This window comes from Benincasa hispida, chromosome 11, assembly GCF_027475165.1.
Source record: "Benincasa hispida cultivar pf3 chromosome 11, pf3_genome.v1.1, whole genome shotgun sequence".
Lineage (NCBI taxonomy): Eukaryota > Viridiplantae > Streptophyta > Magnoliopsida > Cucurbitales > Cucurbitaceae > Benincasa > Benincasa hispida.
Genome location: NC_143488.1, coordinates 15,659,585 through 15,675,843, shown reverse-complemented (window position 1 = coordinate 15,675,843; position 16,259 = coordinate 15,659,585). Strand labels below are relative to the sequence as shown.

Here is a 16,259-nt window from a genome sequence, read left to right as displayed (position 1 = left end):
TGGAGAATGCATCTATTTCTCAATAATGGCGAGGAAACACATTTTCCTCCCACTACATTGAGGTACTCTCAACTCTTTGATTAAGATGGTCTGACCTGCCTCAACAACTCTTATTAACAGTCAGAGCTAGAAATCTTAAATTCATTATACTTCGATCTAGCCAAAATGGATTTTCACAAGACACCCCCACTTCTCATGTCTCAACATGCACGAATTAGGATCACTTCATATGTAGCACTTTACAACACTTTATAACAACTACAGAGTAGACCACATCCAATAGTGTTACCAGAATAAGGTACCCAATCTTATTCATATATTGTAGATCATTTTGACTATTTACTCGAACCTAATCCACTTGTATGTCTCCACATAAAGTTCAAGTACTCATACAATAGTCAAGGGACTTAGGTTTATTGGATTTCTAAAAAATAATATATTCAACAACAACTTTATCGAATTCTCAGAATAAGTTCTAATGTTTACAAACCACGAGTTTTAGGACATAAAACCCAACAGAAATCCCCTCCATGATACAACTTTACTCTTTGTCCATTCATTTTAAATGCGTTGGTCAATTCCATCGCTCCATGCGGGAATACTTCCTTGATTATGAAAGGCTTGGACCAACATGACTTTAGTTTTCCAGGAAAGAGACGCAACCTAGAGTTGAACAACAATACCCTTTGACCTTCCTTGAGGTTTTTCTCATAAAGACACTTATCATGTCATCACTTGGTGCATTCTTTATAAATTTTGAAATTTTCATACGCTTGTAATCTCCACTCGTCCAGCTCTAGTAGTTGAAGTTTTATCTCTTCTCCTGCAGCCTTAAGATCAAAGTTAAGTTTCTGAACTGCCCACATCGCCTTATATTTCAGTTCCAACGGTAGATGACAAGCCTTTCCAAACACCAACGCATAAGGTGAAATGCCTATGGGTGTCTTATAAGCAATCCTATATGCCCACAAGGCATCGTCAAATTTCATGGCCCAATCCTTCCGCGATGGATTCACCACCTTCTCTAAAATTGATTTGATTTCTCTGTTTGAAACCTCTGCTTGTCCATTTGTTTAGGGGTGATATGTGGTGGCGATCTTATGGTGGACATTATATTTGATCAACAGTTTGCTAACAATGCGATTCACAAAGTGGGTCCCTTCGTCACTTATTATGGCACGTGGAGTGCCAAAACGAGTGAAGATGTTTCTCTGTAAGAACTTAGAGACTGTTGCCGCATCATTTGCAATGCATGAAACAACTTCAATCCATTTGGAAACATAGTCAACGACCAATAGAATTCATTTATGACCATTTGATGATGGAAATGGTCCCATGAAGTCTATTCCCCAAACGTCGAATAGCTCCACCTCCAATATGATGTCCATTAGTATCACATTTTTTTTCTAAAATGCTTCCAGTGTGTTGGCATTTATCGCATTTCATGGAGTATTCTCATGTGTCCTTAATCAGAGTGGGCTAGTAATAACCACATTGTAAAAAATTTTCCGCTGTGCACTGTCCACCGAAATGCCCTCCATAGGGTGATTCATGACATTGAAACAGTATGCACTAGAAAGCAGTCTCTAGAACACAAAGTCTCAATATCTGGTCTGGTCCCTTTTGTAGAGATTTGGATCGTCCTAGTAGTAAAATTTACATTCATGTATGAGCCTTTTCTTTTGATGGGATGTGTAGTTTTCAGGGAATTGTTTGCAGACCAAGAAATTGACAATATCCGCATACCAGGGTAGTTCTTCAATCTTAAGCAACTGCTCATTAGGAAATGAGGCGTTCACCACTAATTGGATGCGATCCACTTCTGGATTTTCTAATCGCGATAAATGGTCAGTGACCTTGTTCTCTGTTCCCTTTCGATCGATTATTTCCATATCAAATTCTTGGAGTAGAGAACCCATTGGATTAGTCTAGGCTTCGCATCATTTTCTATCATCAAATATCTTATCACAGAGTGGTCTGTGTGGACAATCAATTTTTTCCCCAACAAATAAGGTCTTAATTTTTCAATCGCAAAAATCACCACTAAAAGTTCCTTCTCGGTGGTGGTGTAATTCGCCTGCGTGGAGTTTAGCGTTCTGCTAGTATATGCGATGGGGTGTAGCATTGTCTTTACTTTTTGTGCCAAAACTGCCCCCATCGCATATTCGCTGGCATCGCACATCAGTTTTTTATGGCTTCGCCCAATCAGGTGCGTTCAGAATTGGCGTTGTAGTCAAAGCGTCTTTTAGTGTTTTGAATGCAGTGAGGCAGTTTGAATCGAAATCAAAGGGTCTATTAGCTTCCAACAACGCATTCAAAAGTCGAGCGATTTTGGAAAAGTCCTTCACAAACCTTCTGTGAAACCCCACGTGTCCTAGGAAACTCCTCAAAGCTTTCACATTCGCTGGAGGTGAAAGTTTTTCTATAGCTTCAATCTTTGCTTTGTCCACTTCTAACCCATTCCTTGAAACCTTGTGCCCTAGCACAATTCCTTCATTGACCATAAAATGACACTTTTCCTAGTTCAACACCAGATGAGATTCTTCACATCTTTTCAGTATTCTCTCCAGGTTTTGTAGACATATTTCATGTCTGTGCATAGACTGAGAAATCATCCATAAAGATTTCAATCGAGTCTTCAAGGTACTCAGAGAAGATCGCCATCATACACATTTGAAATGTATTGGGTGCATTGCATAATCCAAAATGCATGCGACAAAAGGTGAATGTTTCATATGGACATGTGAACGTGGTCTTTTCTTGATCCTCAGGTGCGATCATAATTTGGTTATAGCCTGCGTACCCATCAATGAAGTAAAAATAATCATTCCCCGCTAATTTTTCGAGCATTTGATCAATGAAAGGTAGGGGAAATGATCTTTCTTTGTCGCCGTGTTGAGTTTCCTGTAGTCCATAAAATCTGCCAACCCATAACGGTCCTCATAGGGATCAATTCGTTGTTTGTGTCTGTCATCCCACCCTTTTTGGGAACACATTGCATGGGGCTGACCCACGTGCTATCTGCGATAGGGTAGATAATGTCGGCATCTAACCATTTGATGATTTTTTTTACAACCTCTTTCATTGCAGGGTTCAGTCTGTGTTAAGGTTTTATTAAGTCCTTCTGATTTTCTTCAAGCCGGATTCAATGCATACAATAAGTTGGGCTGATACCTCTGATATCTACGAGCGTCCATCTGATCGCTATAATATATTTTTTTAAAACACTGATCAATGTGATTTCTTTTTCTTTAGGTAACACAGAGGATATGATGACTGGTAAGGTTTCATTCTGGCCGAGAAATACGTACTTCAAGTGGGTTGGTAGAGTTTTTAGGTCTAGTGTAGGTGGTTGCTCTAAAAAGGGCTTCTGTGCTTTTCTTTCTTCATTCAAATTTAGCATTTCATCATTTTTCAACATCTCTGTTATCGCATGGCAAGTCTCAATGGATGTTGTTGCATCCTCTCTTTCTTCATTTTCTTCTTCGGACTCCTAATTTTCAACGTAAGTTTGTTCATCATCGAAATCTCATAAGCCTTCCTCATCTGGGAACTTCATTGCCTTGATAATATTGAATATGAGCTTCTTTCCATTGATGTTCATTGTGATTTCTCTCTTGTGCACATCTATTTGAGCACGACCAGTAGGCAAGAATGGTCGTCCCAATATGATTGGAACATCTTTATCCGCCTTATAATCTAAGACAATGAATCTATCTATTGTTACCAAGACATCCTTTAATTTCCCTTTAGGGTGCACCAAGGATCTATCGGCGAGTTGAAGAGTCACCATTGTGGGTGTTAGCTGTCCCACATTCAATCTTTTGAAAATTGAAAGGGGCATTAAGTTTATGCTTGCCCTATGATCGAATAATGCTTGACTAATGTAAATTCCTCCTATTGAGCAGGGTATTGTAAAATTGTCTGGGTCGCGCATCTTTGGTGGAATTATAGTGTTGTATTCTTGTGTCGATGCCACCGTGTTGAATCTTCCCGTGCTTCTCTTATTTGAGACAATGTCCTTCAAAAATTTCGCATACACCGACATCTGCTCTATTGCTTCTAGGAATGGAATATTGATGTGCAATTGTTTCAAAATTTCCAAGAAGCGTTGATATTAGCCTTCATCGTTATGTTTCTTTTTCAGTCTTTGAGGAAATGGAGGTAGTTACACTTCCAATGTTTCATGGTTTGGAGGCTTAGAGATGGTCGCATCTTCAGGTTCCCTAGTCTCAAACTCCTTTGGTTCAGTTTGTGATAGAGACTTTTTTATTCAATCGCAAGTTGCTCCTTTGACTCGGTCTTGCAAGGATCCTTTCTGACTTCTATCGTTGCCTTTCCACTTCTTAAGGTGACTGCTTGGCAATGTTCTTTCCCGGCATTCCCTGAATTGCATGGAAGCCCGGTTGTGTTAGGCAATGTCCCTTGGGGTCTATTCTTTAGCTCTCCCGCAATTTGTCCCATTTGAATTTCCAAATTGCGAATGGATGTAGCTTGGTTTTGAAGGACTGTTTCATTCTTTTCGATGTATAGCTTCAACAGGTTTTCCAGGGATGATGAGGATGGTGGTTGAGAACTACTAGCTTTTTTTTGTCCATTAGATCTATGGAAAAACCCTAGCGCCATAAGCTGACTGCTTTGCTGTTGGTTGTTCTTCCAAGAAAAATTAGGGTGATTTCGCCACTTCGGGTTGTAAGTGTTTGAAAAATGATTGTTTTTGACAAAGTAAACTGATTGAGGATTTCGTGGGCATTCCTCAAAAGAATGAGATTCTTCATGTAAGACACAAATGGTGCTTGTTTGCTCTATCGCATTGATTTGCCCATTTCGAGCTCCTGAATTGTTTATTGCGATGCCTTGCAACAAGTTTATCATCAACTTCATCTGATTTTGTAATGATGCGATGACACTATTACTCGAATTACCTTCTTTGGACTTCGTTCTTTGATTGCTTTCTTACCAATCTTCATGGTTTTTTGAGATGCGATCAAGAATATTCTTTGCTTCATCATATGTTTTGTCCAGAAGACCTCCTACTGCTGCCGCATTGGCAACTATCCGCGATGTAGAGTTGAGTCCATGATAGAAAATCTCCATTTGGAGGAAATCTGGTAATCCATTGTGTGGCAGTCGCGTACTAATCTCTTGAATCTCGCCCATGCATCACTGAGCGACTCATCTTCTTCTTGTTCAAAATTGGTGATCAATTTCCTCCTCTTGGCATTTTCTGTGGGAGGGAAATACTTCTTCATAAATTTCTCCACGACTTTTTCCCATGAAGTTATCTCTTCTGATTCGAGAGAGTATGCCCATTTTTTCGCTTTATCACATAGTGAAAATGGAAATAACATGAGTTGAACTTCTTCTGGGGAAATATTAGGGAACACAAAAGTGTTGTAGATTTCAGTGAAGCTTCGTAGATGGGCGTGTGGATCTTCACCACGCCATCCTCTAAACTATCCTACTGTTGTATCATTTGTAACATTACTGGCTTCATCTCGAACCTTGATCCATCCAATGCTGGTCTCATGATTCTTAGGGAGAAATCTTATAAATTTGGTGACACATAGTCCCTGATGGGTCTATTGCGATCATTTCTCAGTAGGATGGGATTTGCCATCATGTTGTTTTCATTTGTTACTCGTTCTTCAGGTTGTTCAGCCATTCTACGAACTCTTCCTTGCCGTTTACGTCTATTTTTCTGCCTTTTGCGAAAAGTTCTTTCAATCTCTGGGTCGTACTTGAGCTCAAGAGTATTTCTTTCGCTCATACGATGTTTGCTTCTTCCTTCACAGGTGGAATGACAATACTCCAAAGGTTGAAAGCTGCAAAGATAAAAAAGGTTTGATGTTAGCACAATCCATACTATAATCCTCGGCAATGGCACCAAAAACTTGATTCGTTGATTTATCATGCGATGAAAGGATGTATGGATCCGATGATCATGCAAGTTTTCCTAACAAAGCCCAAGTGTAAGCCTTCTTAAGGTCCTGGTAAGTCCAAGATCGAACGCATGGATTATTAAATAGATATGCGATAGACTCTCTGATCCTATTGCGATAGTGATTAAGAAGTAGATGGTGATTTAACTTTGATTTCTAATACGATGGAATTAAATGCACAGCGATGAAAGGGTGGTGTTGTAACAAATATGCGATAAAGGGGTTGAGAAGAGGTTTTGCTAGTATTTCTTAAGATATTGTACAAGTCATGCGATCATGCTATACACAAATATTAAGCACTACATTTCTCAATGCATAATAACACATTTCCTATGTATAGAATGCATGTGATGTGTATGGAATGCAACAGATAGAACTTATTTCTAAGTCTCTACTCTTGCTTATGCATTCTAATCCGACTGTCTCAAGCCTAGATTATATCTTTAGACTACTCTCTCAAGTACTCCAAAAGATGAATGAAGCATACATAAGACAAGATGATCGCATAAAGTGCATAACTTAAGTCATGCTAGCTAAGTACTTCTCAACCCATTCACAAATTTAGCTACTCATACATGGTGTAAAGAGACTGAGCATAAATTGAAATAAAGTTTCCATTCTTGCAAATAAAGTGTTTAAGTACAAAACAATAAATGGTGTGAGTATCAAGCCAGATAAGCAATGTCTTGCTTCCTCTAGTGTTTACACTACTTTTATCACTTCAATTCTTTCCTAAGTTGTAAACTCTTGCTCTTGCAAGGGTTTGGTGTCTCTCCTCCGTGCTGTTTTTGACAATCTCTCGACCTCTTCGAAAATTAATTTCTTCTCAATAATTCTCTTCCCTCGGCTTTGCCTCGCTTCACTGTGATCACCATCTTTATGTAAGGTCATCACGCGATCATCTTTGAGGTACCCTTGGATCACAAACTCAAAATGCGCTATCACATTGTTCCTGCACAGAATAACTCAATTTAACTGCTTTTATGTGATTATTGTCAGGGATCGCAATTTTGGCGCATTCAATCGTAATATTGCCTTATTCTCCCTCGCTTTCTCCCATTGTTTTAATAATTTGAGCTTTAATAACTTATATTTCTACCAGTTATCAATAAGTCTAGAGACTATGAAAGGAGTGATAACAGAAAATCAAGAGATTATGGTAGAGGAAATGTTTTAGTGGGAGAAAATACCTAAGAATATACTGAAATCCTCACAGTAACTCATTTGAAGCCCATGGGACAAAAGACTGAGGAAAAGGGATACTGGGTCATGGATTCAAGATGTACCTATCATATGACTTCCAAAAGGGAATGGTTTGTGAGTTACAAATCATGGGAATGAGGCTCAGTCTACATGGGGGATGATCATGACCGTTAAGTCATGGGAATTGGCTCAGTATGCCTAAATTTAGAAGATAATAGAGAAATACTTCTAAGGGAGGTAAGACATGTACCTAAACTTAGAAGGAACATAATCTCACTGGGAATGTTAGCTGACCAAGATTTTTACTACATTCGTAACAAGGAGAATCTACAAGTAAAAAGGGCTGGAAAAACAATTCTACTTGGAATAAGGGTAAATGGGCTATATTACTTGAGAAATGTATCTTTTCCTAACATTGCTTTACTATCTTAGGACAGAAAATCAGAAGGCCTAGAGTTATGGCATAAGAGACTCTCACATATTAGTGAATAGGGCTTGATTGAACTAACAAAACATGGGTTGATATAATACAAAGGAACCAAGAGGCTAAGCTTTTGTGAGCATTGTGTCTATGGCAAAGCTAAGAGACTAAAATTCGGAAAGTGAATCCATACTTCAAAGGATAGACTCAATTACATACATGCTGACTTATGGGGACTAGCTGGAACTCCCTCTTGGAGTGACTCAAGGTAATTCCAATCTTTAGTAGATGACTACTCTAGAAAAGTATGGACTCTTTTGCTAAAATCTAAAAATCAAGCCTTTGACAAATTTAAAGAATGGATTGCAAAAGTTGAAAAACAAACTGAGAAAAGAGTAAAAATTTTGAGAACAGATAATGGTCTTGAGTTTATGAATATTATGTTCACTAACTTTTGTAATGAGCATGGAATAGTTAAACACACAACAGTTACCTATACACCCCACCAAAATGGGGTAGCTGAAAGAATGAATAAAACATTTATGGAAAAAGTGAGTTACATGCTCTCAGAGGCAAAACTAAAAGAAGTGTTTTGGGCATAAGCTCTTGCAACAGCCACCTACGCTATTAATAAAAGCCCCTGCACTTCCATAGACATGAAAACACCTGAAGAAATATGGACAGGTGTACCTTCAGACTTATCAAACCTAAAATCTTTTGGGTGCACATCATTTGTACATGTGAGACAAAGTAAACTTGAACCTAGAGGCCTAAAATGCATGTTCATAGGGTATCCTGAAGGAACTAAAGGCATCAAGCTTTGGGACTTTAGTTCTAATTGAAGTATTGTGAGCAGACACATTATTTTCAAAGAAGATGAGACGTTTACAGAGATGGAAAAGGAAAAACAACCAGGTGGAGCTATTACCCAAAATAAAAAATGTTTCAATAGAAGAAGATGATATGAACCTTCAGACCAATGAAGCTGTAGCATGTGAACAGATAGCACAAGAACAAAGTTCTCAACCAGAAAACCTATCAGAATACACACTAACAAGAGATAAAAGAAGAAAAGAAATCAGGGTTCCAGCTAGATATTCGATTACTAACTTTATATCAGACTTTGCCAACATTGTAGAAAGCATTCTTGATGAGGAACCTCAGAACCTTGAAGAAGCAATGTCAAGCAAAGAAAAGGATAAATGGTTACAAACCATGGAAGCTGAAATGACTTCTTTAAAGAAGAATAACACCTGGATCTTAATGCCTCTTCCTCTAGATAAAAAATCCATCCCTTGAAAATGGATTTTTAAGAGAAAATTAGTTGATAACTACTAAGAGAGAATAAAATTCAAAGCCAAACTTGTTGCCAAGAGCTTTAAGCAGAATGAAAGACTAGACTACACTGAAATTTTCTCCCAAGTGGTTAAACACACTTCTATCAGATTGCTACTTGCAATAGTGGCTTGTGAAAACTATGAACTTGAACAAATGGATGTGGCTACAGCTTTCCTACATGGAAAGTTAGATGAAGAAATATATATGGACCAACCTATGGGCTTTGAAGTTAAGGGCAAAGAAAGTCTAGTGTGTAAACTGGATAAATCATTATATGGCCTCAAGCAAGCTCCTAGATGTTGGTATAAACGTTTTGATGATTTTGTGAAGAAGATCAACTTCAATAGAAGTCAATATGATGCCTATGTGTTTTTTAGAAAAGCTAAAGATGGAAGTCTAGTCTATTTACTACTCTATGTTGATGATAAGCTCATTGCAGGAAGGAATGTTGAGGAAGTAAATCAGATAAAAGAACAACTAAGTTTTGAATTTGAGATGAAAGATTAAAGTTCAACTAAGAAAATTCTTGACATGGTCATTGAGAGAAAAATATCCCAAGATGAACTTTCTGTCTCCTAAAGTGACTACAACAGAAGAATTCTATCTAAATTCAACATGCTGAATGCTAAAGCAGTTGGCACACCCTTGGCACAACATTTCAAGCTATCTGCTAAAGATTCTCCTAAACTAGAAGAAGACATTCAAAAAATGAATAAAGTACCCTATTCAAGTGCTACAGGCAACTTAATATACTTAATTGTCTGTATAAGACCAGACTTAGCTTACAACTCAAGCTTAATCAGTAGATACATGAGTAACCCAGGGAAAGCCCACTGGGAGGCAGCTAAATGGGGTTTTTGCTATCTAGTTGGAAGCATAAATAGAGGCTTACTCTATAAATTCCCTAATACCACTAAGCTGGCACTTAAAGGCTATGTGGACTCAGATTTTGCAGGTGACCTAGATAGAATAAGGTTTCTTTCAGGGTTTACTTTCCTTTTTGGAGCAAATGTGATCAGTTGGAAGTTCAACTTGCAACCAGTGGTTGCCTTTTTAACCACCAAAGAAGAATTTATAGCTACTTCAGAGGTTGTTAAAGAAGCCCTATGGTTACAGGGGTTAACTACTAAGCTCGGCTATGAACAACCACTAGTAAAGCTACTCTGTGACAATCAAAGCACAATTCATCTAACTAAAAATCAGCAATTTCATGACAGATCCAAACACGTAGATGTAAAACTTCATTTCATAAGAGACATAATCGAGAAGGGCACAGTAGCAGTAACAAAGAGTTAGAAGAAAATGCAGCAGAATTTTTGACAAAGTTAGTAACAAAAGCCAAGTTTGAATATTGTTTAAATCTACTTAATGTAGTAGATCGAGCTGGAAAATAAAATACCTGAAGAAAAAGAAGCATTAGAGACCATTTTGTCTCAAGGTAGAGATTTGTTAGGGTGAGTGAAACTAGAGTTGTTGTCCTTCCAACTGATTGCCTCTGAAACAGAAAAACAAATTAAAAGTTAGTTAGTTAAAACATAATGACCTTAAAAGCTATGTATGTAAATGAGTGAAAGGCATGAGGTGATTTTGTAACAAAAAAAAAAAAAAAAAAAAAAAAACAAAACAAAAGGAGGGAAAAGAAACTTATCTTCTTCTTGAGAATAAAGATAACTCTATGAAGAGCTTCAACAGTGGATGTAGGTGAAAGCCGAACCACTATAAATGTTCTTGTTCCTCTTCTTCTACTCTACTCATTTCTTACTTTTCATGCTCAATTTACCATGGATTTGAGTTAAGAAATCCATCAACAAACTAAGTATACAGAAGAAAAGAAATGAGGAAGACGAAGAGGATTTCAGCAAACACCGAGAAGAAAGTGGGAGAGAAGTGGCTGAACAATTATGTCATCTCTACAATTCTTTTACTTTTCATAATTCATTTACCACATCAACAAGAAAAGTAATATGGCTCATTATCCTTCACTCATTGAATTTTTATTTTGGATCAAGCAAAAGTTTGGGCCTCTTTTAGAATTTAAACAATTAAAGGCCCATTTTAAAATAACAATTTAAATGAAGGTCTTCTTTTGGCATGTTTTCTCAATTAATTTTAAGTGAACCTAAGAATCAACCCAATCTATCAAGTTTTTAGTTATATTTAAACCCAACCCAATCCAATCCAAATAAGTTTATAATCCAACCTGATTTTAGTTGGGTTAATCGAGTTTTTTATAATATCTCTAGCTACGATTACAAAAATCCAATGGGTGTATGTTGTTGTGCGCTAGACTAGTTCAAATTAAATTTTTGTGGTTGAACCTAACTCATTGATTTTGAAATCCTGAACTGTTAGTCCACTTTGAATCTTCCTAATCCAAAAATAGAAGTTCCTATGAAATAGCCTTTAGGTCAACTCGTACCTATATGATAGAGTTGTAAGAATGATTACTCTAAAAAGATGTAGAATCGAGCCAATAGAGCAGTACGCATACGGGGTATAAAGATAGTCATAAGAGTTGAGGAATTATGTTTTCCACATTTATATATGTTTTTTTTAATTCATTTACATCTTTATACTCATGAATTCATTATCAATGAATTTACTGATTAATCTTTCAATTATGAGCTAAAACTTTTTAATGAATTCAGCTTGGTGGATGCCCTAGAAAGATGAGCTAGTTTGATAGAATTGGGTCGACCTTAATATAATTTTCTTTATTGAACTTAATTATAAAATTATTATTTTAAATTAATCACTTAATTTACATCTTAATGCTGAAGAATGTTTAAACAAGATAACGGAACTTGCAAAAGAATTGAGGTTAAGAGCCACAGATAGAAACTAAAAAATATATATTTTTATATTTTTTAATCATTAAGATTTAAAAAACATTTAAATATTTTTTAATTTTTTCTCTCCTCGTGTTATTTTTTACTCTTTCTCTCTTCTTTCTCTATACCTTCCTTATCCCTACTCCCCATTTTATTTTCCATCTCCGTAAAATCATTCATGGGATCCGGGTGGCCAGATTTTCCACCGGAAATTTGTGGGAAATGGGTTCCCTATTCGAAATTTTTCCCGCAAAATTTTTTTAAATCAATTAACTTAAATCAATATTATGAAAAAGTATTAATTAAATAATTTAAATTTTTACTAATTTTTTTGTATGATTAATTTCATATAGACAATTTGAATTTAAAAAGAAATTATTTATATATATAATCTAATTATAAATGTTCAATCCAAATACATAAACTACCTTGACAATTAAAGAATAAAACTTGAAGTTTAAATATAATATTTATATAATAATAATATAACGTTAAAATTAGTGGTAGATTCAAGATTTAATGTAAAAGGAGATACAAGTTCATATAAATATAATTTTAGATGCGTCGAAATAATATTTAAATAATCTAATATATATTGTCAAAGCAAACATAGTTTATTGTCATATGAATATGTTAGCAATCAAGATGTCTGGTGTTTGAATTCTTCATTCTCAATTGTACTAAGAACATCATGTAATATTGGTTATTAAACTAAAAACCATTCGACAAAGATATCAATTTCTTTATTATAAATACAAAAAAAATAATGTAACTTTATATTTACATAAATTTAAATTAAAGAGAGAATATATTATTATCAAAAGAAACATACTAAAAGAGAAAATTGAAGTAGGAATTAATTTTTTTATTTTTTTTATTTTTTTTTACAATTTACCAAAACTATATAAGTTTTAACTATTTCTATTTCGTATAAGAAACTTATTCATACTTTTCTTGATTACAATATCATTTTTTATTTTCATTTTTTGAGACCTATTCTATTTTAGTCCACATATTTTCAAACGTTCACTACAAGAATTTTTAGCTGTTCCAATATGTTTTTTCCGACACATCCATTTTCGTTGGCATATACGAATTTATTCCAATGAAAATTTAATGCGTCGGCCAAAATATAACAACATGGACATTTTTTTTAAAAAAATTTATGTCCACAAAAATTTGAACTTATCCCGACGAAATATGCATTGGCAAAAGACATTAAAAACCCACACTATTCTTTTTCACCCCCACTTTTCCTTTTCCTCCCACTTTTATTTTTTCTCCTTTTTCCAAGCCAACTCTTCCTTCGCCCACTCTTCTTCCCCCTTACCCATAACCTCACTCTTCTTCCCCCTCCCCCTTCCCGTCGACCCCACTCCACCCAATTTTCCTTTCCACTCCCCCCCTCCCCCTCTTCCTTCACCCCCATCTTCTCGTCTCTTTGGAGCCTTGTGGATGCACAGCTGATGGTAATTGATTAATTTTGTTATTTACTCCAAAGTAGTAGTATAACTTCACGACTTTTTCTGTTTTTATCTCACACAATAATGAGAAAATAACTGTAAAGAATTCGAATGCCTACTAGATCTTGCTAGGCTGAGTGTTCTCCATCTCCATTTGTGATATCTTTACTTTTCTTCAATCTTATGATGAATTTTCTTTTAGCAATTTCAAATCATAGTGATGAAAGTTGGGGTTCTTGTTTGATTTTGCACTAGAAAAAGATAATATTTGTTAAGTATTATAATGACTAGGCATAGATACACAAACAATTTTAATGACTAGGCATAGATAATATTTGTCTAGTATTATAATGGATAGGATGGATATAATGAAGAATAGATATAATGAAGGATGGATTATTTGTGTATTTTGGTTTTGATTTTGTATATGAGTTTCATTTGTTAATATTAAAGTTTAATCTTTCCTTTTTATGGATATAATATGCTTTAAGTTTTAAAATTGAATTGCTAAGTATGTTTAATTAACTAAAGTTCACACTTTTTACTTGCTAGTGTTAAATTTTACACTTTATTCATTTGGTTCAATGATAAATAAGGATTGGATTAAGTATTATAATGACTAGGCATAGATACACAAACAATTTTAATGACTAAGCATAGATAATATTTGTCAAGTATTATAATGACTAGGATGGATATAATGAAGGATAGATATAATAGAGGATGAATTATTTGTGTATTTTGGTTTTGATTTTGTATATGAGATTCATTTGTTAATATTAAAGTTTAATCTTTCATTTTTATGGATATAATATGCTTTAAGTTTTAAAATAGAATTGCTAAGATGTTTAATTAACTAAATTTCACACTTTTTACTTGCTAGTGTTAAATTTCACACTTTATTCATTTGGTTCAATGATGAATAAGGATTTGATTAAGTTTAGAGATAGATTTTCAAGGGAGTACATTGATGGAGTTGCACAATTCATGGAAGTGGCAATTTTTATGTGTTTGTTGTACTTATTGTTTACATAAATTGGTTGTACTAATAAATTATAATTTGTGTAGGAAAAAAGGGAGAAGAACAAGAAGAGTATAGAATGTTTCAATTTCAATCATTATTGTTGGTCGAAATCCTTTCTTCAAGTACAAAATAAATTTGTATGGTATGAAGCAAATTCATTATTGTTTTATTCATTTCCCATTGAATGTAAAGAATAAATTTGTTTATTTAATTACAGACGATGGACCTTCAAACAACTAGGTACGTTATGCCAACTTTCAGTTCTTGGTTAGTGGATTTAGAAACTTAATTTGGTTGTTTGTGGCTATCCTGCAGTTATGGTAGCCACCTCAAATAGGAGCATTTTAGTGGATTTAGGAACTTCATTTGTTTGTTTTGTGGCTATCCTGCAGTTATGGTAGCCACATTAAGTATGTGTATTTTAGTGTATTTGTTGCCACTTTGTGATCTAAATAGCGTTTAGGTGGAGCTAGGACACGTTCGTAGCTTGAGGGAGTGGGGGAGGGGGTGGGGGGAGGAGTGGGCGGATGTATATGTTGTAATTATTTTTTAGATTATCTAAAAGCCTAATTGTGCACTTTAAAGGAATTTTGTTCTTGGATTTATTTGTAGGGATCCGAGAGTTAAGTTAAATGCTTTTAGGACTATCGAATGATGGGGGGTGGATGTATATGTTGTAATTTTTTTTTAGATTATCTAAAAGCCTAATTGTGCACTTTAAAGGAACTTTGTTCTTGGATTTATTTGTAGGGATCCAAGAGTTAAGTTAAATGCTTTTAGGACTATCGAATGACAGGTTTAGTCTTAAAAGAAATTTAGGTGGATTTAAGGGGGGAGAGATTCACTTTGACGCTTTCTATGCATTTGTTGCTACTTTGTGGTTTAAATGCCATTTAGGTGGAACTAGGACATGTTCGTAGCTTGGGAGGGGAGGGGGGATGTATATGTTGTAATTGTGTTTTAGATTATCTTGAAGCCTAATTTGTGGACTTTAAACGAATAAGTTATTGGCTTATTTATAGGGATCCGATAGTCGTGGAGAATTAAAGGGCATTTATCTATTTGTTTAAGTGGATTTACTAAAGAAAATCAGATATGAGGATTTCCATGAGCAGCAGAAGGATCTTTCCAAGTATCAATCGTATATGAACATTACAATTACAATCACAAACAGAAACAGACGGTTATACATAAAACAGAAATTACAACATGCTCTACTATAGATCTAGGACAAGAATCAACAAACCTTTGTAGACTCATCTTCAAGTTCCTTGATCACGAACACTCGATCACAGCAACATAGCAACCCACGAACGTTCGTCCAACACGATTGCTAAACTGCACGATCATCGCACACTCGAACAAAGCGATTACCACGGTCACGAACACCTCGAACACCGCGAATGGCCTCTACAGAACCTCAACTGTGTCGAGTTGAGTATGACACCACAAAGAAGGTTACCTCGATATTCTTGGTGTGAGAATCCTAATGGTGGGCTCTGTATGGACTTGGTTAGAGGCAAAAAATCAGAGGAAGAATAATCGTGTAAACGATTGAGCAAGTGGGAGATGAAACAACCTATTGTATAAGTCGATGCCCAACCGTTTAGGAAAAGCTATACGATCGTCTAACTGAGTGTCATCGTGTAAGAACACTCCACGATCATTTAACTAACTTAAAGCTGTTGCTTAGTAAATTTGTTTTACTTGACAACTTCTCGTGATTAATTTCCGAGAGTGGAAATTTCAAATTCACAATTTTTTAAAAAAATATTTCTTACTAAAATTAGGAAAACATTTGTCTTTTTATTTCACGGTTACCATGAAACTACCAATAACCTCTCATTCAATTGGTTATTAGAGAAAAATAGTTAATTATCCGATAATTAATATTATTATAAATATAAATGATAACTAACTTACCATACTATATTTATAACCTATAGTTTTAATATTTCATCTCATGAAACATATAAACCATAGCTCTTTTTCTATTCCATGACATTTAATTTAAATCTCATTTACACTAATCCTCCA

The 16,259-nt window shown here is 35.2% G+C and overlaps 2 protein-coding genes across 2 annotated transcripts; both read right to left on the bottom strand.

Moving 5' to 3' along the window:
- Positions 1-731: 731 nt before the first annotated feature.
- LOC120090566 (uncharacterized) lies at positions 732-1,919 on the bottom strand. The gene is made up of 2 exons (XM_039048294.2): positions 1,747-1,919; positions 732-957 (listed from the first exon to the last, which is right to left on the bottom strand). Exons 1-2 carry the CDS (start codon positions 1,917-1,919, stop codon positions 732-734), a joined length of 399 nt encoding a protein of 132 aa, XP_038904222.1.
- A 1,610-nt stretch (positions 1,920-3,529) lies between these two features.
- LOC120090565 (uncharacterized) lies at positions 3,530-4,048 on the bottom strand. Its single transcript, XM_039048292.2, has one exon. It carries the CDS (start codon positions 4,046-4,048, stop codon positions 3,530-3,532), a length of 519 nt encoding a protein of 172 aa, XP_038904220.2.
- Between the last annotated feature and the right edge of the window lie 12,211 nt (positions 4,049-16,259).

Coding starts and splice junctions, on each gene's coding strand:
- LOC120090566 (XM_039048294.2), bottom strand. CDS start 1,919: ATGGGTTCTCTACTCCAAGAATTTGATATGGAAATAATCGATCGAAAG. Junction 958..1,746: donor AAGATTGAAGAACTACCCTG/GTATGCGGATAT, acceptor GTGGGCATATAG/GATTGCTTATAAGACACCCA.
- LOC120090565 (XM_039048292.2), bottom strand. CDS start 4,048: ATGTCGGTGTATGCGAAATTTTTGAAGGACATTGTCTCAAATAAGAGA.